This window comes from Bombus vancouverensis, chromosome 11, assembly GCF_051014615.1.
Source record: "Bombus vancouverensis nearcticus chromosome 11, iyBomVanc1_principal, whole genome shotgun sequence".
NCBI lineage: Eukaryota > Metazoa > Arthropoda > Insecta > Hymenoptera > Apidae > Bombus > Bombus vancouverensis.
The window spans coordinates 8,607,678-8,633,687 of NC_134921.1; the positions used below are offsets into that span (position 1 = coordinate 8,607,678).

A 26,010-nucleotide genomic window follows, 5' to 3' on the forward strand; every position below is an offset into this window, starting at 1 on the left:
AAATCAGTAAATATATCGATTTCTACGTCCATTATATTTTGATTCTATACCTTGTATGATTCTGCCTTCTTTACATTCCAAAAATAATATTTAAAAAATTGTTTGCTAATATCATAACTACATCACAAGATATTTGTTTGTTGTATTATTTTCTTTTACTTGTACTTAATATTAAAATTCTTCTGGATATCACTTTTATAACATGGAGCGAAAAATGTATCTGATCGGAAACTTTTCCTAAGAATAAAATTTTTTTATGATGTTTTTCAAAACACGAGAGAAAAATGGATTGAATCATTATAAATTCAATGCTTTACGTTATAAATTAGCTTGCAGGGAAACTAAATAGAATATCAAGACAGTTTTCAAAGAACAGATACGAGATACTTGGGTTCCGGAGAGGTTTCAAATTTCTGAGGAGCATAGGAAATTAATGATCATGGCAAAGAGGCCTCATAAAGAGACCAGAGAAGATGCTGGAAAAGTCGAATAATAAATTTATAAATTAATGTTACCGAGATCGCTGGTATAGTCCGTTGTGTACGTTCCATCTTTGATCTCTCGTTGCAGTTCCAAGATTCTGGCCAGCGCCAACTGCAGATACTCTTTGGCATTCGGCTCCTGTATAAACACCACATGAGTATACACGCTCTTAAATACTTAGTTTATATCTTACAATTTCCAGAATCGATAATTCACTCATAATCGACATTCACGCTGCACTCATGGAATTTACCTTCATCGGTTTGGCCTTCTTGCTATCGTTGTTTCTATCTGCCAAACACGGAGCCTGTATCGTACCAATAGAACACAATTAAAAACTGAACGTGTAAACAAAAAGCCTTTTTCTCCAACCACTTACCGACGAATATCTTTTCATTCTTACTGAGACACAACGAAACCACGAAACAACTTCACCATCGATCCGCTAACGACCTTTCACGAACGACTTCACGCGATAACACTTTCTTTGTGGCACAGTATTAACGGTAGTCAAAAATAAATTCCTGCTCTCGGTCTTAAGCTTCTGCTGCTTTTCTCTTCCTCCCTAGATCAGAGATGTTTCCCCTTCGAGCTAATGGTCCTTTTGTCCATCCAGATTCTTCTCCTTCCCCCAAAAGACGATTCTTTCCTCGTTTCAGAGTACGGTAGTTAGAAATGTAGGAAGACCGTTGACTGGCGTCGATGGGTATCGACTAACCACGTCCAAATCGTAGCAGTCCCTTGTTGCAGTAGAGACTGCTGCGAGGGTGACGGTTTGCCATGGCTTCACCCTCTCTCCGCTCCCCTTTCAAAACCCCTAGAAACGTGCCCCTTGCACTGGGCCACCCCTGCAGATGCGAACCATTGTATCGGGAACCCCTGTTTGTTCGACGCGTGCCCTGTGCCCGATAAAAACGGTTGGCACGCGCCCCTTACTCGAAACTCACAGCGAATACGTTACAGACATCCCGGAACAGCGGCCATAGAATTGGTGTTTGTTACCCGTTTCACCGAAGATTGCGGGGATAAGACTCTGATAAATCTTGCCCCACTGGTTACTATCGATTCTTACGCAAAATGGAAACAAAACTGTACAATGGAATAAAGAATGGTTTATTCGTGGGAGTAAGGTTGAAAAGACGTGGAAGTGCTGTGTTAACTGGGCAGGGTTTTGGTTTGTTAATGTCATGGTAATTGGTCGTTGGCATCTGCACCAGATTTTTAAGTTTTTCGTATTACGTATACATCTGTTCATAAGTATTAGGATACTTGATATAACCTAACCTCAATTCTAAGCTGAGTTATTTAGAAAATTCTTCAGTTTTATGAAATACATATTTATTGCACACTTTTTGCTGCTAGTGCATGCCTGGTATTCGTATCCTTCTTGCAGCCAACGCGGATAGGAGATATTTGAAATTTCTTAGAAAAATACCTTTCTCGATAATTTTTTACGTAAAGTTCCAACACGTGGCTTACCGTGCTTTTTTCAGAATTACGCATCATTATCGATCACAGCATCGTTTCATTTCCATTTTGCACGTTGCACAGAAATTTTTCTCGAGTTCTTCCCATGTTTGCCTTTAACCAGCCTTCGCCTGTTCCGAGTAAAACACGAGCTCTCGAAACGACTGGCACGTTCATTTTCTTCGTAAGGTCAGGGCTACACGAGCGTTGCAACGACGTCCGTTGCAGAAATATATTGTCGTATATTGAAGCGCACAGGCTGAGAATGTGAGTCGCTCCAACATACAACAATGTACTTCTACAACGGACGTCGTTGCAACGTTAGTGTGATACCGGCCCGAAACGACGTCGTAGTGGAGAACAGTACACCGCACAGTCTGTTAAAGTGGCTGTCTCTGACCGGGAAAAATCATAACTTTAACAATACAAGTCAGACGCTACTTTTCGCCTGTAATAAATTTTTCAAATTCACGGACACTGTCAACACTCTACATTTTAACATGATTTAATTATACCCAGTTACTAGTAGGTTGTTCAGAAAGTTTTGTAGTTCTGTTATTATGAACTTCTATCGAATAATGAACAAATACTGTTCCAAGTTGGCTACTAAAGAGAATCGAAGAGAAACATAGAAAACTCGTTAATAAAACAATTTCCTTTTCCCAGCGAGACGAGCTCTATATCTTTCACTTACTGGATATAGTATATACAATAGTCTGGTCATTTATTCATTGTGATCTTTACGAAACCTATAAGAAAGAGACACACAAAAAATTAGATACCCAAGAATCTTGTAAGAACTATTTACGCTGACCTTACCAAAAAAGACGAATAGTTTTTGAGGATAATATTCATGAAGTTACAGATGACAAAAAGTCATGGAAAGAGACGGTGCATATATTATTAAAAAATGCTAATTTTACGAGAATACATTCCTTTTAAATTTTTCCTAACCTTCGTTATGAATTTTCAGAACAACCTAATATAAGTATCGTATCTGCAAACTATTTACGGACCGTGTTCCGTAATAAACTAAATCTACTTAAAAAAATAAATATAGTAACTCGAATAGCTAAGCATTAGGCGATATTTGGCACAGTCCGCGCAGTGTCCGGTCACTTTTTCGAACGATCCAGAAAGCCAACTTAACACACAGCACGCTACGTCTAGTGGGAATAACAAACCCGAGTCCTGTCCGTAGATATGAATTTTTATTCTCGCCACACAGAAAGATTAGGGTCGTATGGTACAAGTCAGTTGGTTATGTCCAGGTATTTACATATTCCAACCTTGTATCGATTCACTTGGAAACGCTTCCGTCGTTGCGTGGCCTAATTACAGTTATAATAGGGGTATCGAGAAGACGTCCAGACGTTATCTGAACGACGAGAACGTCTATAACGTACGGAAACGCGACGGCCAATAGACGTGCGATGCTAAATCCTGTTAACAGGGGTGCACGTCAAACAGGAATTCTCGATTAACAAGCGAAGGGGGCAAGGTCGTCAGACAGAACACAATTAATGCACACAGTCCCTTCTAACGCCCTCTCTAATTAAATTTCACCACGCGATTCAATAACGTCGGGATCCTCTCTTCTCTTACGTGCGTTGTTCAGTTTGCCGCGATACAATCCGTCGAATGGTTTCATTCAAGGATCGACGCGATGCAACGCGGTAAGTATCGTAATAAGGAAAGGATCGGAGAAATGGCGGGAACCAGAATTTGGAAAGGATGGGGAGAGGCTGGGAAGAGGGAAGAGTTGCAACTGGCTAAGGCTATCGACAGGCCGCAATGAATTAATTCGTTTCCATCGGCTCGAGAAAGGGATAATTGAGATTCGATAAAGGAGGACTATTTTTTTAATCTGGAAATTGACTTAGCGATCAATCGATATTGCCAAAGGTAAGCTCAAAAATAGTTCAGGTTTGTTATCGACAATTAGTCAAACGATCGAAAGATAATTGTTCAAAGCGATTGGAATATTAGTTACCGCTTGTCTCGAGAATGTCCTATTATTCGTGTTATGTGCTCGCGTACCTATACCGATGTACAGAGGCATGAACGAGGCAATTGGTCGAAAGTGTTCTTTGTATCAATGGCTTTGTTTCGAGAGCCGGTCCCTCCTGATACCGAAATGCGGTAATCAATTATATTACACTATTATTTTACGTCGAAGTCAATTAATGACGTTGAAAATCCTTAAGCTAAAAGCTGAAGCTGCACTTCGTCGATCAAATAAAAAATTATCGCGATTGCACGTGCAGATTTACGTATATTTATAGTTACAACGAAGAATTCGACTCATGTATTCATTGTCTCTCGTAATTCAATCATAATCGATCATTAATCATAATTGAAACATTCAACGTAGATCTACCTTACTTGCGAATGGTCCTCGATTTTTAACAACGTTTAACGTTAGTCTTCATCGTGCTGACATCTCGAGATCGTTTTGAAAAATGCATTACGATCTAGAGTTTCAAGTCGGTCTCGTGGTTCCGTCACTTGTTAACTCGTAAAGAGCGGTCGAGTTCAGTTCCTGAGTGTTTCTACGGAATATCGAGCCGAAGCTGGTTTCGTTGAAGTTGTCTCGTCCAACCATTCGTTTCCTTTGTGAAAATTTCGCTCTTCGATTGCCATTCCTGTCTGAACTGTTCGTTTCTGTTCGACAGACGCTTAACCTCCTTCTCCTCAGGCAACAACAAAGATATCTGTTGAATCTATAAGCAAAACCTTGTTCATCGGTCAGTACGAAACTTTATATTCAGATATGAAAAGCTTTCTGTTTGTTTTTGAATTGTTTGTTTCCTTTTTTAGGTTTTCGGTTTACAAACGTGTTTGTTTACAGGTGTGTACTCGTTTATACTGCTTGGTTGTTTGTTTAGTCAGTTATGATGTAGAGATAGTGAAATGAGTATGGATATGTTATCATCTCATGCAACATGTAGTATAGAATATAATATAATAATTAGAATGCTGATATTTATGCATTTCAAAATATTTAAACAACATGGAAAAAGGTAGAAGGGGAGTGGAACAAAATTCTGTTTAGGTTCCATTTTTCTAATCGTGTTCGTAAGAACATAAATTTGCATAAACATCTCCAGTCTATATATAATATTTTAAGGAGAATGTGTGCCTCGACTTGTTATTTCTATTTACAATGTTTTAGGTTTAATGACTGACATTTGATAGGATGCTTATCTTGTCATACTCGCCTCTTGCGAAATGTTCCGCTGACAAAATATAGAGCGATGGGATTGACACAGCTGTTGATGAAGCTCAGACAGAAACCAACGATCCTGAAGGCATGCCAATAGTCATCGTAGTCTTGCTCGGATGATGGACAAAAGTGGAACCACATCATAAACGTGTGGTACGGTAGGAAACAGATGAAGAAGATAACTACAAAGGCGATCACCATCTTTCCAACCTGTTGATCACAGCGAACGAAAGATACGTATTAAACTGGGACAACTAACCTGATATTTGGCCTAATTAGTTAAAATTTAATTATTAGAAACCTAGATTAGAATATTTTTTAGTAAGATAGTAAAAAATCTGAGATAAATAGTTAAATGTGGATTACGCATTACAATATTACTTCTTAAATTCTGAAATAAGCAGAAGATTTTCTCTATCGCGTTCTTATTTTTCTCTTCCGTCATTTTCTTCTCTATGATCCATTTCCTACTCTCTCGCTTCGTTTCCTTCCTTGCTTCTCTCCATTTTCGTCTTTTGTTTTTCTTCCTTTCCTTCTCTACTTTTAGCTTCGCTTTTCTTTTTTCCCTTAGTTGCCTTCTTTTCCTGTCGTTGCCTTCGCTTCACCCCCTTTTCTTCCATTTTCTTTCTATTTTCTTTTCTTCCTCCCTCTTTTCTATCATCTTACGCGATGAACAGATAAAGATTTGACATGACAACCAGCGCTTGTCAGCAAGTTTTACGATATGTCCGTTTAAAAATATCTATAATAAGATTTCGCAGGTATCTGCCTCAGATCGATCGCGACCTTAGCAGGTTTAGTCATCGTTCAATCGATCCTGTAAATATGCTTTCAACGTCTCAACACCGATGTCGTTAGATAATACGCCTTTGCTTCAACTTTTGAAATATTACGTCAAATAAATTCTCAAGTTCGATATTTAACTTCTTTCACAGAAGCCTTTTTTATCTGAAAGATAAATAGAGATTAACTGGAAGAAAACGTCGCCAAGAGAAATAGTCTTTTCACAGCCGAGGAACAAATCTGGGAAGAGTGCAGGCGTTCTAGCATCTACGAAAAATAAAGAGGCGATAACTCGTAGTCGTTCGAGCGAATGGATCATTTTGATTCGCATGCAGCGTGTCTTGGTATGGATCGCCAGCGGATAGCAGTTAAATCGAATCTCTCGTCCAGGCGTAATTCTCAGCCGTTATCTAGAGGTGATTTGTCATCACTGTATTTATAGGCCAATCGATTACATTATTTGTCCGAATTGTTCCATGAAATTGTATTAATCTCGAAACTCTATTTTCACGAAACATAGCTACCGTTATTACTACTACGAAATGGCTTTTTGTTATCAAAATGGATTAGAGAATGGTTGAATGCATTTGACAGACGAGAACATTGGAAAAGTAGAAGTAAGAACCGTGGTTATTGAAGGTTGCGTCGTATCTTCGCTAGACACGCTTCGATGCCACCTTCTATCGAATCAGTCGAAGTGAATCAGAATATCGAGCCGCCTGTGAAGTGATTTTTAAATCAGATAACAATGACTTTCTGTTATCGAGTATTTTAATACATTGACTTGGTGTATTCGATCAAACCATTGCACCCACGTTGCATAAAAAGAAATAAATTTCTATTGAAATAACAATTGGTCGAAAGTGTTGATCAAATATGCGAACGATAGTCATCTTAAATTGTGTACGAAGTTTTCAAATAAATTATTATTTTATATGCAATAGAAACGAGGAAGACGAAGAGTTGGCTCGTTGAAGAAACTTCATTGGTCGATACGTCGATATACTTTAAGATGATCGACCGTCACTTTTCATTCAAACACAATACGAAAAGTGAAATTGGATTACATGTTAAAGATATTGCCAGAGAATATCCCGATTTATAGTTTTATAATTAGCGTTATAATTAGTTTATAGATTTATAATTAGCGTTCTATCCCGGAAGTTATGGAACGCCTTCTTCGAGTTGTTGGACTAGACTTGTTTCATCGATACTTAACTGTATATTGGCTTAAGGTTGTATTACACAATCTTATTATTGATCGTATCGAAGATTGCGTAAGTAAAGTATAGTTTATAACAATTGCACCATCGACTCGAGATTTGCGCTAAATTAATTCCGCTTCTTCTTGCACCTTGTTACTCGGGTACATGATGAGCGTGACATTTTTTCAAAATAAATAATTCACGTCTATAACTCGATTTACATCACAGTTTAAGTAACAATTTATTACAATTTAAATTTATTTACAAGTTGACTGCATATATAAGCAGTGTAATTTCATAAAAATATCATACAGGTAGCAATTTCAATTACTCTTTTCTACACTGGTATACCTGTATACCTTTTGTGTCAAAATTAGATTTTACTTGAAAATTATATAATTTCATAATAATATCGATTTACTCTACCTTTTTGCGTGCTCGAATTTGCTCCAGCCGATGACATCCGGTGGATAATTCGCCGGGCATGTTCCTGGTGGATAGTTCGAGGTGTCGTGCCATTCCCAGATAGAATCCTGTTATAACGAGAAACGGTATCGCGTAGTAGGCCAGGAACTTGAATAACACCATCCCTTTCTTATAGCTCTTCCCTGCGTTTCAGAACGAGAAATAAATTATACGACTTCGTGGGTGTGACACACGGAGAAATGTCCAAGCGGAGATCGTAAACGAGCAGCTATTTCGCTTTCTGTGTGTTCAGTTTAGGCAAAGAATAGTTGCTCTTATAATTCGTTCCCGGATTGAGTAGAATAGTTTTTTTAATCCGGATAGAAATATTTCAGCGTGTGAGATACTCACCGAATTCCACGGGGAAAGGGCTACAGATCTGGATGCTGTAGTTAGTCTTTATATCTACGATCAGCACATGAGAGAAAACAGCACCTGGCATCGCCAGAACAATCGCCAGCACCCAAATAAGGCAGGCTATTAGTATCGTTAATGGTTTTGCACTCAATCCGGCTACATGGCGACGAATGGGATTTACGATCGCACAGTACCTACGATGCAACACGAGCATATCTTTCTTTTATTTGTAAATCAATTTTTATTGGGACTTTAACCCTGAAATACTACAGAACGGAGTAATTTATACTCCACTTAAATGTTTCTTTTAGAGATGCCTGTTGTGCGTGTAGTTTTATTACTGTTAAGAAATGGTTGCTATTTATACGTTCCGAGCTGTCCCATGCAACAAATATACCAACTGTAATATTAATATGTTGGTAAGATAGAAATCTTAGATTATATATAGATTTCTGTTTTACAATTTATTTATTATTTTACTATTTATTATATTATTTTATTTGCTTTATTACTAAATTTATCACTATTGGGCAAGGATGTTTAACGTCTTCTGTTTTATTAAACTTCACTAACGATACTAATTCAAATGTGCAAATAGATGCTGATAATTATTTGACATGGAAGAAATCCAAATTATTTAGCAACGTATCGTTTGTTCGAAATGAGCGTTGTGTTAATAAAATGATATGTAATTTTCAATATAACGTTAAATTGGATTGTGTATAAATGTAGTATTGCAGGGTTAAGATCATCTTGTCTGATCAAATGAATTCTTCAGTTATACTTTATTTTAACGTTGAACTTTCTTATTAATGTAAATTAATTGATTTTCTTAACAGCGCAAAGGAAATTGGACGTTTAAGATTTCGTTTCGATTACTGATTAAACGCACGAACAACTAGTCGGTCGATTGGTCCATTAATGGGACGGAACTTCACTAAAGTTAGGACGGCCAGCCTATCCCTGAGACAACAATTTCCTCAACCGTAACTGGGTTTGACAACTTACCTCTCGGCTGATAACGCGGTCAGAGTGAAAACTGAGACACCGATCGAAATATCCTTGGCGCACTCCGATAATTTGCAAACTGCCAGGCCCCACGGCCATGACTCGATTGTGTATAGAAGAGACGTGAACGGTACACTCGTTATGATCACCTGAAATACACGAAAGTTAAAAAGAGAAGGTACACGTGTATTGTATTGTATTGTATTTCCACGGTCAATTGTACTCGTGTTATTCAATCTACCCTTTATCGAAATTTTATTCGAATATTTTTCTGTACTTTTGCGAAATTTGATTGAATACTACGAATATGTGGGAAACGTTTGAAAATCTGTTTCGTTGAAAACGATGCCTTTGAAATTTCGATAGGTGAGAGCAATAAAATAAACAATACTCAATATTATATTTGTACGGCATCGGGCATATAGTAAAATTATTAGAGAAACATTTATCAGGATTCATTGTTATCGAGAAAATTAAAATAAAAAGGAATCCGCGATAATGATACAGGAAAGTCTATTAAAAATATTCGTGATGAATTCACGTTCCACGTCCTTTTAACATACCGTGTAACGTTCACTCAATTTGCGAAAAAAAGATTCCTTCATTAACTCGCTAAATTTCACCTGAAATACGGACATCTCTGATGAATTTCGAGATAAAAGGGGAATATTAACAGGAACGTTTTGTATTGAATATTATAATAAAAAATGTAGATTAAGCGAATTTTCTGCAATTTTATGCGGGATGTACAAATTTCGTCGTATGATCGAACACTCAATTATGCTGTTGCTCTCTTTTCTCAGTGGTAATCGTGAAATACACATTTTCTTTGTGTTTGAGTATGATCGTTCGAACACTATAATCGAGAAAATTTTTATTTATGATTTTCACACATGATATCGTATGGACCGCATTAATCTTTGATTATTCTCCATCCGGCTATAAATTGTCCATGGATCAGGATGTATAGCTACATATATCATAAAGTAAGCTCGATATCCACGAAAATAAGCGCGTTTATAATCGAACTCGTTATTGGTCCACGATTACGTGTCCAGAACGACGGAATTTTAACGGCTGATTCAAGGTGTCATATAACATGTGCTTCTTTTAGACGCGTATTATTTAGTAAATAATACGGTGATTTATGAAAATATTTGAATATTTTTAAAAATTTGGAAATTTCGTTACTAGACTATCATGATTATATTGGTAATATATGTAACAAACTAAAGAACACGTATAGAAGTTACAAGATATTTATTTCAAGCATACAATTCGCAGAAATCGCTATATCATATAAAAATATATTGTATTATACAAGAATAATTATGAATTTCTAAGAGACTTAAATTCTTCTATATTATATGTTATAATAAAGAGTAATGTCTGCGTTTCCCATGTATTTGTACGATATAATCAATTTTATCAATATAATCACGACAATCGACAATGACAATAAAACTGTCATAATATATATTCAGAAAAATTTTCTGTGATGGGTCTTCAGATGCTTTCGTGCGTTATCGTACCTACTTACATTCTACGCGAAATCGATGACGGAGAAAGTACCGGATGTTCTGAACTCGCTCGCGACAGATTTATACGCGCGATCCGACAGTCTGAATAAATTCGATATATCGCCAGGATACAAATGACATGGGGTCCTAGCAACATTTTCCGATTGACGGGAAATCGAAATGTAAAGAGGATCCCGACGAAGGAAGGAAAGATTTTTCTCATCTATATTCGGAATATTCATGGATTGTTAGTTTCCACCATTTCAGCTTTGTCGCAATTTATTTCCAACTTATTGGACATTCATTTTGATTTATTATATATATTTATACGCGGAATACAATGGGTAGCAGAGGGCTTTTTCAAGATATATGAATCATAACCACAAGAAGTACAATTAAATATTTATCCCTTCCGTGTTAGTGAGCTGATGAATCTTTTGATTGTGGCTTGCAAGAATAATAATAGATTAGTTTAATTTTACCCAGTTAATTATTCATATAGAAATATGTTTTTACAAAATTTATGCTATGAATTTTTGAACACATTTTATATTTTATGGGAGGAAACTCTCGACATGTTTTGTCCATCTGAACGTTTCTCAAACGTGCATGAAATCTTTCTCCATTTTATTCGACGTCAGAGATACCTTTTTTTAACGTCGGTCTTGAATGATACATTAGAGATAATATATACACATCCTGTCCTTCCTTACCAAAAGATCGCCCAAAGCCAACGAAAGCACGTAAATGTTGGGCACATTTCTCATGCTGGCGTCGCTCAACAAAGTAAACACCATGATTCCGTTTCCAATTACACCCACCACCAAGATTAATAAGAATATCACAGGTACTATGTACGTTTCCGGGCGCTGATCGTATGGAACGTAATTATTGTCCTCCTTGTTGGGGATCGTTGCATTCAGATTCACAGCCATCTGTAAAAGAATAAATCCACGTCTTTTCCATTCTTGAATATTCAACCTCAGTCACTGCAATTTACTCCCTTTTACCACGTTAAGGACAACTTGAAATTCTTCAACATTTTTCCAGCAAATTTATTTATTTTTCCGCGGAATAACAAAGCAAACTATGCGTTATGTATTTTATTTCCATTTTCAAACGTCGAACGCGCGTACTAACTCTATTCGTTACACGTATACATTTTTATAGAGAGGCAAGATTTTATTTGTCAATCAAGTTAAACATGAATTTCATCGATCAGATATTTCTATTTATTTTAATTCGATCGATTGCCCTTCGACAAATTGCGCCGGTTGTCGATCGTTATTTCCTCACGCTGCTTCTACGTCTATCGAATGATTGGATAACAATTTCTCATCGAACCGGAGAATCGGTTAGATTTCGACGATCAACTACTAGTTCAAAAATTGAAACGATACCAATAAACGTGCCTTTCTCCCTCGTAAAACTAGTCACTCAACTATACAGTCATTTGAATGTATTGTAAACGTTCTACTTTCCGTGTATTTCCATGGAGGTTAGCTAAATTGGTATGTGGGCGAATGTGAATTTACGTGTGTGTTTATTCACTAAAAATAAAACGAGAAACGTTCCCGTCGATGGTAGATAGGTAAAGAAATTGTCCATTTCTTTTGATATTTCAAGAAAACTACCTCGGCACCTGTGTGCGCGTTTTAAACAAATTATTTGCTCAATGGCACGTGGTAATAACCTATAATCGGAAGCTTTGTAGTTTTCAGCTATAAGGTGACTGTACGAATATTTAAATTGTATTTCGGCTATGTAGTTATTGGAAAAATTGGAATATTTATAGAAAACTTTTATAAATATATTGTGTTTTATATGAAATTATTATAGTTACATCGGTAGAGTTTGTAAGAAATCTGTAAACGTATATAGAAACTACAAGATATACACTTATATCGTCACGTGCCACTAATATTTCATAGAGATCGTAATATTGATTTAAATAGCTCATCATGCTGTTAAGCCTAGATATTCAGTCAGACTATTTTTAATATTTATTATATGTTTAGAATAATTGTTTATACTATATACTAATTTTTGTATTAAGTGTTTTAGTATTTTTCAAGCAATCTTTTATTATTAAGTAATTTTTATATTATGTATACATAATAGTATCCCATTAATAGTTCTAATTAAATTCCAAACTGTTTTATATAACACAGACAATATATGCGTAAAAGTTTTCTACGATAAATATTCAAATATATGCAGCGTAGCGAACCACTGTAGGTAAAAGAAGCAAAGAGAAAAGATGTATCACTCGACACCAGATGGATTTCTTTTCACGTGAGAGAAAAAAGGTCCCTTTTACCAGTCGAGTGCGATTTCCTTCAGTTATTGACTAAATTTTGTCTCGACGTTTTAATATCATTCCCCAACAATGGCGCAAAAATCCAATGTGTATTCTTTAAAATAGAAAAACAGGTAGAGGGACGAGGAAAACGAAGCTCGCACGCCCAACAAGCGATATTTCATTGAAATATAAGTTTTTTATTTTTCATGAAAAATGTTTCTATAAATAACATTTATGCATCCCTATAAATTCCATTAGTATTTAAAATATATCGCTTGTTTGTTCGTGGTCCGTGTTTTCTTTATTTAAACACGACAAGAGAGTAATGAAAACGAAAATAACATCATGTAAGCGAATCTGACGGAACGTTCAAATACTTTGGCGTCTGCATATTTTCCACGATACTTTTTTCAAGCGAGCGAACATCTTGTGTATTCACTTTTGCATCGTCTGTTTGTTATTTCCAGCAAGTTGTACAGACGAAGTTGCAATATCACGGTTCCATCGCTTCAGCATCCTGTTTTCGAATTAATGTAGTTGAGCCACCCGCGTCAGATGGATATATATCCGTGTACCTTCTTTTCTAAAATATTTTTCCAACGTCCGCTTTTTAAATTTCGATCATATGCTTTTGTAAAGCACAAATTTGTTTGAACTTTCGAGTTATTTCCTCGCTCGGTGAATAGTTAATCTACAGTAGTAATAGCGCTGTATGTTGAAACAAGTATATCTTAAATATATAATTAATGGTAAACAGGTTTCTACAATACTAACAATATTGTAGTTCATTAATATAATGAATAATTGCAACTGTAAATACTATATTACAATGAATAATTTTAGCTATTGAATATTAATACCTGTTTAAGGTAACTGTTAATTGCAATAGATAGCTTCTAGCCTGTTCTAAGTTTTACCAATCTGATCACGATAATCGAGTCTCATTACTCAAAGCGAAATTTCCAAATGTTTCAAAGGGTATAATACTCAACGATAAATTAGCATGAAGACATTTTGAACGTAGTTTTTTCGTAGCTTACCACGCGGCGTGTTTCATTAAAATTTGTTAATTGCTCACAATTTTCAGACGTTTTCAATTTCGAGCTCTTTTGCAATCAGCTGAAAGTTGGATAGGCACAAAGGGAACGTAACTATGAAATTTTCTCTCAGAGTATACACGAGGTACAAGAGTTCTTGGGGATCAAGCATGAAGATTAGGGGAAACTATAGTTAACGGTAAACGTTGTACGCGATTGTAAAGATAAGACACGAACGTAAGCGAAAATGCTTACTAACGAAGTATAATATACGTTGAAGATTGCACGTTAGAATTGCAAATTGCGACGTTGTTTCTTACTGATCTGAAAACGCCAACATCCTAGAAAACCCTTTAAAAGAGAAGAGAACATTTGTGCTGGTGAAACGATTCAAGAATGCAATATAATGGAATGATATTCGTGTAATTGTCTTTTAACTCCGCTTTTCATCCTGTTTTTTTATTCCTTTTGATCTTCCCAAGTCTTTAAATAAGTCTCTTCTATATTTATCATTGAAAATATTTTAGTTGGAAATGGAAAGGAATAAACCTTGCGCTATAGTGTCATTTTTCATTTTCCGATACGCCGTTCCTTTTGTCCCATGCAAAACCCACGCGTCCATATCTGGATGCTCGATAACGAATCGCGGCACAATAAAAACTAATCAGATCGATCACGTTGCTATATGACCTTTCTACCATTTTAAATTGATATAAACTCAACGACAGCGACAGCGTCGAATGCTTCACGGTACGGCATTTGGATGGGGATTTAGGACAAAAATCAGAATTTGCTGGCCGCGTTCGCACGCTTGCGGGCCACGTTTGCACGTTTGCAGGCCACATTCTCAGGTTCTACAGTGCGGCGTTTGAATGAGGATTCGGGACAAAAATTTTAAAAAGACATATAATATGCAGTTTTCCAGAAACTTGATATCAGGGAATTCGATGTGAATAACAGGTTGTTTACCAAATCTCCCTTAGTATTTTCCCTACTTCCTGGCTCAGTTTAAATAGCTCCTTTTTGTAAATTAAAGAAAAACAAGATTTTTGTCAGATGTTATAGACACCTAGTAAAGAACAGAGTTTTCATGTAAAAAATTTTTTCAGACAAGTGTGGTAAAAAATCAACCTGCGTGGCGCTGTTGAGAACTGTTCGACTCGAAAATGCTCGTCGATGCTATTCCGAAACTTCATATTCTGACGAGAAATCAATACAAAAGTAACTAACCGTAGAACCTACAAATTTTTTAGAAAGTCAATTTTCCATGGAAAAAAGTTACTATTGTTGATATTTATAGCATCAGTCTCCAACTACCTAATGGTAAAATGAACGAATGGTTCAATATAAAAATTTACAGTTAGAAAGATAATTCCAAATTGACTATCGTAACGTACGGGTTTATAATGTAAAGTAGCAGCATTCAAAAGACCAAATAATTCTGAAGGCAAACTGAATACGTAATTCCAATTTCTAAAAGTTCCTTCAGTTTCGTACCAATATAGACGATCGTTATCGAAAAATTTTTCAGAAGTCAAACAATAAAAGTTGATAGAGTTGGTCAGTTTAATTTCCATGTGATTCAAATGTGTAATAGATGTCCTCATATTAATCGAATACTAACGATATCGCTTTAACGATACTTGAAAAGGAGTTCTAGCTCTTCTAATGAAGTAAAACGCAGATACACATGAATTAATGAAATCTCGTTCTACATCGTTTGATTTCAAAAGGAATTTCTTATCTTCTTAGAAAACAGTGTTTTATACGTAGTAACGATACCATCGATGAACGTATGTGTAAATTTCACGAGCTGAGTCGCGTATCTTGCACGATCGTATTCTTCGAAACTTTATGGCTTCCCATAACGATTCTCCCGTCTGTGAAACTACGTATTGTCTCGCTTCGTTACCGGCGAAGTTAAACGTGGTGTCTCCCGAAGTGATATTTCACGGAGTTGATAAATAAGAGAAATGGAACGAAATCGACCGCGTCCGAAAGAAATTGCACCATCTGAGTTTAATTTATCCACGTCGCAGAATCGCTGAAACTTCGTTATTTTACAAACATTTCCAACGATTTCGTCACACTTTCGTGATTTCATGACTGGTAATATATTCCTTTCGATTCCCTGTTTGTAGAATTTTACGAAGACCTCTGCAGCTTCAGCGCGATGTTCCATGTCCCATGAATCAGACTAGATTTACGCCTGAACTTCGTGAACGAGTTTGAAGCGAACACAACGTGTGACGAGTTTCGTGCCACGCGTTAAAAGAGTCCAACTTAGTTTTCAAACAGTCAGTGAAACGTAAAGCAACCGTGGCCATGGTATAAAATGATATACAAGGTGTTAAAGCTGTGGACGATATTTATAGGATTTTATATATTACATGTTAGATTAATTTTTAATCTTGCAAGTATTTTCGGTTTATAACTGATATTTAAAACAGTCCTTCGGTTTGTTGCACGTCCTTACAAATTACGGAAAAAGCGGATGGGTGTCTAACGGAAAAGCCGGTTTTTCCCATGCACAAGGTCACCCCCAAGCCACGTCGGTAGGAGGCTTCCTCCTCCAATCTGCACTTATTAATATTGGCTATAACCAATGGGCATCGCGGATCGTTGCCCTCACTGTTCTAACGAAAAGTGTGAACAACGAATCCACGTCCTTAGTTCAAAGCTTGACTTATTCTTCATCGTTAGAATAGTCAACATGTGATTACCGAGTTACTATCCTTAAATCAATCATTTACTTAACTTATACATACGCCTTAGTGTAACTCTTAAGTGTTGGAAATATAAATTTTATAACCCTGTTAATCGCAGCGTTATACCAACTCAAGCACCCCTATTATCTCAACGGAAATCAGGGGATCGATCTTTCGCGGCGTCGATTATTATAATCGTAACGGGAATTTACGACTCCCTTTGACGTGTTTCCTCGTGATTGGTCGAAAATACAGTTGGTTACACGAATTATTTTCGAAATAAATATTTATCCAAGGTAGTCATTCGAAAATCATTTTAAATTCACTGATAGCTGCATAGATCGATGAATCAGCTGATGAAACTTTCTCTTCATTCTACTCACATCTCGCGTTTCTCATTTTGAGTCAAATAGAAATGAAATATATAACAATGGAAATTCTATTGTCGTTTGTTTTCTTAGGAACGAAGAACGCAAAGTTCGAGTAAAATAAAGAGAAAAATCCGTAATTCATAAATTTTTATCGCAAAATTAAATTGTCTATGAATTGAAAAATAAGCTTTAAATCTTCTTGTGTATGAATATTTTGATCTGTTGAATGATACATTGTAAATGTGTTAAAGGTGTAGTCCTCAAAGTGTTTTTTTAATCGTCTACGATCCCAGATGAAAGGAGAACTATCGTATTACGTTCTCTTAGAGCAATTGAAAAATAACTCTCGTACTTGCGATCGAAACATTCAATCTGCTAGTTTCAGATTCGTTAATGGCACCAGTACCATGCCTTCGACGTTCGGAATAAGATGTATCTGTTCTCAACATCGTAGACACCCAAGCTATCTATTTTCACTCTTCTTATGGTAGGGTGAAATTGAATTGCGGTTTTGGAATTTCTCCTTGTATCAGACTATCAGTTGAAATAAATTCACGGAAAACAGAATGCCACGGAAATGTGTCAAGCTTGACATAATCCAATCACAGAAGTCATAGAAATTGAAATATTATAATTATTAAAAATGTAACTTCCTCTGATAATGCACTAGTAAAATCATCTTGTTCCGGTATGAAAGTGATACACAATTCTATGGATTATATTATTATTATTATACTATACTATTCTTTCCATAAGTAAAATACACAAAATTTGGCAAAGATTCTTTCACTGGAATATCGACACGCATTTAGAAATCGCCCTACTATCATAGCTCACACATGGAATTAAAAGGATTGTCGTTGCATTCATAGTTGCAGTAGTATTTGTAATAATTGATATTAATGACGTTATGCAAATATTATTCGCCCTGTCGCTGAAAGTGATTATTCGAAATTGCTTCGGACTGAAATGCCGTGAATTCGTTGCGACAGAGGGTAACAGGTGTCATGTTGTAAATATAACGCAGCGGGACGCGACTAAATGTAATTTTTTAATAACGATAATCCTGGTTGTATTCGCAACGAGGGAAATGGCGATTGCGGTGCACAGATTTAACGTTGTAAAAATACGTCTGTCATATACATATCCTATGGTGTGCCACGATCAACGGACTGAAACCGATTGCCGACGAAGTGTGGCCGAAAAATGGACGATGTATGTGTAACGACGTTTCAACGATCCATTCTAATGGGCCACGCATATTCATTCTCGTTCAAATTCGACCAGTCGTGTGAAAAACGCGATTTTATTCTTTTATTCTTAAACGCGATAATCTGGTTTGATGTATAGAATCAGTACACAATAAAAGCAGCTGATATTACGATATTGATTTATCGTTTTCACGAGTGTTGGATTCTCTGTACCTGTTATTATACACGGATATACGATACAGAAAAATTAATAAACTAACTCGATAGTATTTCAGTCTTATGTGTATTGAATGGTGAATTTGTTTTCTAGCCGATCTGGAACGAATACCTGAATCAGGTTCTAAAACCAATTATATTCGTACTAACATACTCCACTGTAATTCTGTTTTAGAATAGTACAAAATTAGTTCGAATATGAGAGATGTGCTTATTTTAGAGATTCTCTGTGTACAAACATTAGAACATTTTCCAGATGAAAACCTTATAGAAACTAATGGACAAAAACCTGATGTTATTTCTTAGAACGAGTTAAATCCGAGAGATAACAACGGTATTAAAACATATCGATTAATATCAAGTATATTCTATGAGTTAAATAATGACGTCGATTCCTGCTGATACAATTGTTACGTTCCTGTTTTTATTCATTTTAACGAGACAATGGATAATGCGTTGGAATAAATATTTTTATATTTAATACGAAGGGAAAACATTTCTAACGAAAAAATATGTACAATTCGTACGTACAATATGTACGTGTACGTGTAATGGTAATAACTATATTAAAAGAAATCATAAGTGAAATATTTTCAAGATTGTTTTTACGCACCAGCGTATGAGAAATCTATTTTTCTCACGAACTACGCTTCCCGCTAGAAACTTTGCCTCAAGGGCGGCTAGCATCCCTCTCTAACCACCAACATGGAAATTGACCAATTAACAGCAACATCAATTTCCCTCACTTTCCGAACGAAGACATCTCTCGACGAGTCCGATGATCTCGTGTCCTTAGACACACCCTATCATAGCATCATCGGTCTCATTAGAGAGTGACTTATCGTCTTTACGCTCGGTGGATATTCCACGTTTTAACAAAGAGTTAGTTTAGTAATACTTGCACCGTAGCCAAGCAAGTCGATTACGACTTGGGCTTTGGAAGAAAGCTCATTCTGTTACCCCGTTGATCGCGGATTCGTTGTTGGACCCAGGATCATTGTCATTAGCTTCTCGAGTGTCTGATTACCGCGGTTACTTGTCAAATTCTGTGATAGTCGTATTTCCACTAGTCAATGTCTTCTCCATTGCATAGCAACAATGTGTAGTCCAAATGAGGATTCGTTTCACGCCCCTAACCCTAATCATAATGTGAACCCGACATGTATGTAGAAACCAATACCTGTATAGAAGCTCCAAGACATTCATAGCGTTCTGTACTGCAGATGATATTGCAATGGAAACCGAATGGTGGCCCATTAATTTCGGGATAACCAGAAATTGGTATTCGGAGAGTACAAGCTATGGTTTAGGTTCCATTAATTATTTACTAGTCGGAACTTGAGTTTGAAGCGTGCCCTTTTAGAAGAAAGTTCCTGATGTATTGTCGATGTCGTGTTTACGGATGAAGTAGCATTAAGTATCGATAGATGAACATACTATTTCCACGTTTGCGATGCGGTGATATTCCACAGCTTGTGTAACTTTAATCAATGTCTCAGCTTCCCTTAAACTTTAAACCGTTTTGAATGGAATATTCATGCGAGTTCGCAAATGTTGTGTCGAATTATAATGATTTGTAGAACCATGCATAGTGTCGCGAGACGTCGTCCTAACGAAGAAGATGATGAACGATACATCGCCTCGTCGAAGAAAATGGACGACTGTTAAGAGTTAACCATTACAGAGAAGATCCGACCCGAAATTCACTTTACGTATATTTATCGACCATATTCTCTGTTATATTCTTTTACGAGCTATGGGATGGGGTTAACTTCTCCCTAACGATCGTCTCTGTGTCACAGAAATTGCATCGGTGGATCGTTTCCTTAGTGTGTAAAAGCTGAAAATTTTCTGATATGAAAGAGATATTCTCAATACACGTTCGTAATACGTTCGTAATACGCTCGTAGATAAAATACTACGATGCGTTCAAGCTATTTGAGGCGAGGAAATGCACGATACACTATAGAAACGTAATGGCGCTGGTTTCGTAATTTTTTAAGGCAGGCTGTTTTCTTTGGTGTGTAATTTATGGAATGTTCGCGCGACGCTTCACAAAGCGGGACTCTAAGGCAGAGTTCGTGTGGCTAAAGGGTTTTTCAAGATGTAAATACCGCTTCCTGGAAGTAGAAGAACATGCGAAACCACTTAGTACACGAGGTAATCTTTTGGGTATAAATTATTAATCCCTAAATGCATAGTGGTGTCGTCACTTGATAATATAACTTTTTTCTTAACATAGCAAATATATGCGAGGCATTGTCAGCAAAGTTAGACTAAAACATATTTCTTCTAAATGTGAGTTTATGAATAAAATTATTATATTACACATAGTTCGATACAAGTAACATAAAAATACTATCAAATTAGTTTATTTCATTTGTACGTTTGATTATTCTATTGTCTCCGTCTCTTGTTACAGTAAAATGTTTTAAGAATTGTGTTATGCAATCAACGAGATAAATAGCTGATTACATCTTCGCGATAATCGACCTGCAATTTGCTTATATCTTTCAGACACGTTATAGCCATCTTTGATAGCAAAGTACTTTCCCCAGTAAAAAATTAAAAAAAATAAATGGCGTGAATTCAATAATTTTTCTATGATTTTGTGGTTTGATTATATCTAGGGAGAAGAATCAGGGTTTGACAAATATATTGCAACCATTTCTGTAACTCTTTAGCTACAGAAGTGTTTCACTTCGCATTCTTCCTTCTGGCAACGCGAAAACTCATCACGACGGATATCTTGAGGTACGAAGTTAACGAGAAACTTTATCCACTTTGTGACAATCTCCAGAATGTAACTTTTTCAATTAGGTACAGAATTTGAACTTTCAAATCGAAATCTCCGTTCATTAGTTCGTGTGCAAATGAACCGAACGGGAAGGAACAAGTACCGTGCTGATGTTGAAGTTCAGCGTCCTACGAAAGTAATTCGTGAAAGTTGCGAACTGCCGAAGAAGTCGAAAAAGTTCTTAAAGGTTCGTGGGTAATTTTAATTTAGTTCCAAAGTGCAAGAAACATTTGGATACGATTAAAATTTCCGCGTGAATATAAAGGGTGATCGTTAGGAATTGATTTCTGCACGATGTCATAGCGAAATTTAGAGAACATATAGAACCAAACCGAGCAAATACACCATTAAAATTGGCAAGCACCTGTCGCGTCGATATCGCGACACGGTTTTATAGGCTTTCCACTTTCATTAGCTTCCCAAATTGCAATATTCGCGAGATTGGAATCAAACCAGAATTATATCTTCGACGATTATTGGAACGAGCGAAAATTTCTACGGATAGTGATCACAGAATTTGTCAGTCAGCTGATAAACGTATTGAGCTAACATGATTTGCAAGGGAAACCTTCCGTTTCCATATCAATTTCAAATCTATTTGGCTATGATCGCGCATCCCTCGATTGCCACATTTTTATGGAAAACTCTGCTTATTAAATGTACACAAGCGGGTCGAACGATGGACGGACTGTTCCATTATTCTTTCTAATAAAAAATTATTATTTTACTTTTGGAATGGACCATCGAATCCATTTCTGAATAAAATTTGTGATCGTGATTGTTTGTACACTTTGGAAAATTGTATGTTGACTTCCAACATGTTAAATAGCATTCAAGTTTTGTTAATGAAATGTTCTCCTCTCGTGTCGTATTCTGGGGGGTGGTTTCACCCCTTGAACTCGAGTTATCGCGACTAAAAAAGATGTGCAATTATAAATGTGACTGTTCTTCAAGTTTCATCCAAGTTTTGTTATTGGGATCAAATGCAAATTTCGAGTCTGTCAGATTTTTCTCTGTAAATCAGTTAAAATGTCCGAAGCTATTCTCTCAAGTAACTTGTAATAACTAACCCTTACTCGAATCTCTGCCCTGGGCAATGTTCACTCCATTGATCAGCAACTTCAGTTACCGGTCACCTTCACTAAAATCGTTCCATGGCTCAATGCCTCGAGGGTGCACTTCCAGCTCCAACTGTTTTCTTGGACAGTGTCCTCTACCTACATCGATAGCGGAGAATAATCTGTCGTCTCGCGAGCAATCTCTCTGCAGACGCTGCCGTGTAAACTTGCAACTATTTCCTTGACAAATCATCTTCTGTGGACGACGTCCATTTCGTGGTTATTTAGTGGTTACTTTCACCAAAATTGTCGACCACTTGATCACTGTGAAACTTTCCGGGGGATTCTTAGTAGTTTCACCTACTTTCACAGACAGTGTCTATCCCAGGTTAGTAAAATAAACAGGCTATCGGGACCTTATTTGGAACGCAGAACGATTTTCGCTATCAGAGATGCAGATCCTATCAAGCAAAGGGGAGAAACTCCGGAGAAAGGAAATTGACGCTAACACATAGTTACACAATCTAAACGAAGAATGTCGAAAAAGGAATATGCTAGGACTAAAAAAAAATGTTAAGGACATTAAGAGAAATTCCAGTAATAAAAAACAAAACTGACACGAAGTTCGAAGAATAAGTACAGATCAAGAATATCACCGAAGAAAATACAAAAAAAAAGGTAGAAGAAAAGACTGGACGAGAGAACACTAAACTGTAGTTTTACTGATAAAGAAACAGGAACACCAAAGAGAGTAGTTCAATGAATAAAAAATAGCCTGACGATGCTAAAAATCAGCAATAAAAAAAGGTATACAATTATTATACTACCATTCGCGGTATGATAGCCCTGATATATTGGAAACTTTTAACCTTGCTTTCGATTTAATAAAATTTGCAATCCCACTGAAAACTTTTAATTTCAGTTCATCCCTTAACTCGAATTACTCCGAGATTCTCTCGTTGATGGCTGTATATAGTTAAAGGAGGGGGAAAAACTAACCATTGGCAGAGGTTTATTCTTCGACAGAAAAAGTCTCGTTGAGACTATTCTTTCTAATCACTGGAACGCTGAGATTTCCAACGTCATTTTCTGGTAATAAATCCAGCTGGTATCAACTACCGGAAGCACCTACGCGCACTAACACGTTCGTGATATTCATTTCAAAATAACGCGCGTGTGTTTTATATTTCGTGTTTCCCCGAGCATCTCATACTTCTTCATAACATCGTTGAACATTCGTCTGTTTACCGATGGAAGCAGGAAAACGAGGGAAAAATATGTAGACGAAAAGAAGGAATCTGTTGTAATAACGAACTATGAATATCTATGCAAAATTTTACGAACATGATATCATGAACGACCTATATCTTCATTTGTTGTTGAATAGAAATTAACGGTGCTGTAAACACGGTTATCATAAGATCTACAACTTCACGATCTTATTAAATATACTTTTTCTGCAATATAATCGCAGAGACACTTATCGGGATTATGTATTATAATGAATATTGTGTAAATAAGAAAATTGAAATGTATCGAACACAAATTGAAGATACTGAAGTATAAGAGTCATGTACCGTAATGAATATTTTGTTTAAATACGTTCAAATGTATCAAACAGAAATTAAAGATGCCGCAGGATAAGAATTATTTATTACAACGAGTATTTCATTTTACAAAATTGGAGTGTTTCAAACAATAATTAAATATGGCTGGAGAAGAAACATTTATAAGAGTTAGGTTTGGGTTAGATTTCTCTTACTTATCTCTCTGTGTGTCTGTCCGTCTCTCTCTTTTTCTTGTGTTTATCTTAGGGGTCCTTTAATTTGTAAATACAGAACCTTCCTTCTACATCTATCTTTTTCCCAATTAGCAATTTCATATTTCAGGTAAATAATTTCACGTCCGCGAAAGAATAGAGTTACTAAACTAACGAATTACATTACTGTCTCGGCAAAGGCGTTAAATTCTGTCGATTCATCGTCTACAAGGTACAAGCGGCTGAATGACAGCTACTTTATCGAGGGAATTGCGTTATAATGTTGTCGGCGACCGGCAAAGAGCTTTAATCTATTGATTGTCATTCGAGTAACTGGATTCGGAAACAAGCTCGTGGTAATTAAAAAGAATGCATCGCTAATGTATTTAAGATGCGATAAAAAAGAAATTTCATTTATCCTCGCCGATAAGGATAAAGGTAAATACCAAAAAGGGAACGCGTTTCAGACGACAAACTCGATTTTGATCGACCGGTCATTGAATTTTCCTGTCACGTTCTTGTTACTAGAGTTGACTTTTCGCCCATTTAGCGCCGTTTTAGTGCTTTCGTCGTATTATTCTATGTTACTAATTAAATCTTCTGGAAAAAGCAATTATTGATACGAAAAGCTACCAGTTAACCGCCGTATTCGATTTTCTCATTAACGAGCTAATTATCGATCATATAGCAAATATCTCTTAGCAATATCGCTTTGACACAGCTGCTGATCTATCCTATGCACCGTGTGTAGGATTTAGCGTAATTAGCATAGTGCTTTATATGTCTCTACATAGAATCGATTTGCATTTTACACGTGCGATACCACCAGAAACGCATGTTTCGTACCGACAATTGTTTTTCATTATCTTTATCAACAAGAGGAAACAATCTACACATTTTGAGATTTCGTTGAAACCACAATGAAACACATTTACAGCGATCGTATCGATGAAGTCTTAAAAGAATTTGTAAATGTACGTAGAAGTTGGAAAATATTTATTGCAAGCATACGCTTCATAACCATGCTCGAAGTATGCGATTAGTTATCGAATCATGATAATAGTGTTTCATTACATCTCATTACATTTCAACAAGTTTCGTATAACACGCATAATATATTTATCAAAGTATATTCTACGAGCCACTGTAGTATATTCGAAATAACTCTCCACGAATGTTCGATTAATACTTTCGTGAGCCAGTATACGTTTGATGCGAGACACGTATCACGAAGAAATTAAAATCTTAGCCGTTTCTTCACAATCTTTATCCCTATAATCTTTATCCACTAGCTACACGCCATGATTTTGATATTAGTGGATATAGACTGTGGATCGTTCATCACACAAACGATGAAAGATCTTCTCCCCTATCTACGAAGAGAATTTCTCGATGAGCCTCTGCTACGTGATGCTCGTTCTTTTGGATGGCGCGACTGGTCCACAGAAAAATTATACGGTTCCGGTAGAAACCGACGAAAGCAGCTGACGCGCGAGGGAGAGAGCAGAGGGAATGAAATATCACGGAGAAGAACCCTGATTCTTCTGCTTAGTAGGAAGGTTATCGATCGAGAGCAGGATCAGAGGTCTTCGTCTCACGATTAATTACTCCACGAAAATATGTCAAAAGGAAAGGCGGGTCTTTAGAAGTTGGTCAAAAGTCAGGGCAATCAATAAAAAGTATTGATTTGCTCATTAGAGTTGCATACAATAATAAATTTTAATATTGCACGTATGTTTGCGCTAATTGTTTTCCGCGACGAGGGAATATGTTGATTAGTTCGAATTAACATCATTAATCAGTATGCCGCGTGTGTACAAACGCGGTCAGATATTTCAGATTCCTATCAAACGTTGCAATAAAATCCGCTATCTTTCAAGTTTATTGAACTCGTGTGTTGAACTCCAGTTTTATTTACTCGATGTAGAAAGGTGGAGGATGTGTACACTATCAGAGAAAGAACACATATGCTCGGGCATATCATTCGCTATAATTGTAGCTTGACGCACCGTAGAGAAAGAAAACATTGCACTTGGA

At 36.4% G+C, this 26,010-nt stretch overlaps 1 protein-coding gene across 1 annotated transcript in view; it reads right to left on the bottom strand.

The window, feature by feature from the left end:
• The window catches only part of LOC117153189 (neuromedin-B receptor), a 38,052-nt gene that overhangs the window by 1,651 nt on the left and 10,391 nt on the right, over positions 1 to 26,010 (bottom strand). Inside the window, exons 2-10 of the mRNA XM_033326967.2 lie at positions 11,228 to 11,449; positions 8,995 to 9,143; positions 7,981 to 8,180; positions 7,591 to 7,772; positions 5,172 to 5,386; positions 4,436 to 4,673; positions 863 to 928; positions 737 to 790; positions 516 to 621 (exon numbers count right to left, since the gene is read on the bottom strand). Of these exons, the coding sequence (XP_033182858.2) occupies positions 516 to 621; positions 737 to 790; positions 863 to 928; positions 4,436 to 4,673; positions 5,172 to 5,386; positions 7,591 to 7,772; positions 7,981 to 8,180; positions 8,995 to 9,143; positions 11,228 to 11,449 (1,432 nt within the window). The remainder of the gene's footprint in view (positions 1 to 515; positions 622 to 736; positions 791 to 862; positions 929 to 4,435; positions 4,674 to 5,171; positions 5,387 to 7,590; positions 7,773 to 7,980; positions 8,181 to 8,994; positions 9,144 to 11,227; positions 11,450 to 26,010) is intronic.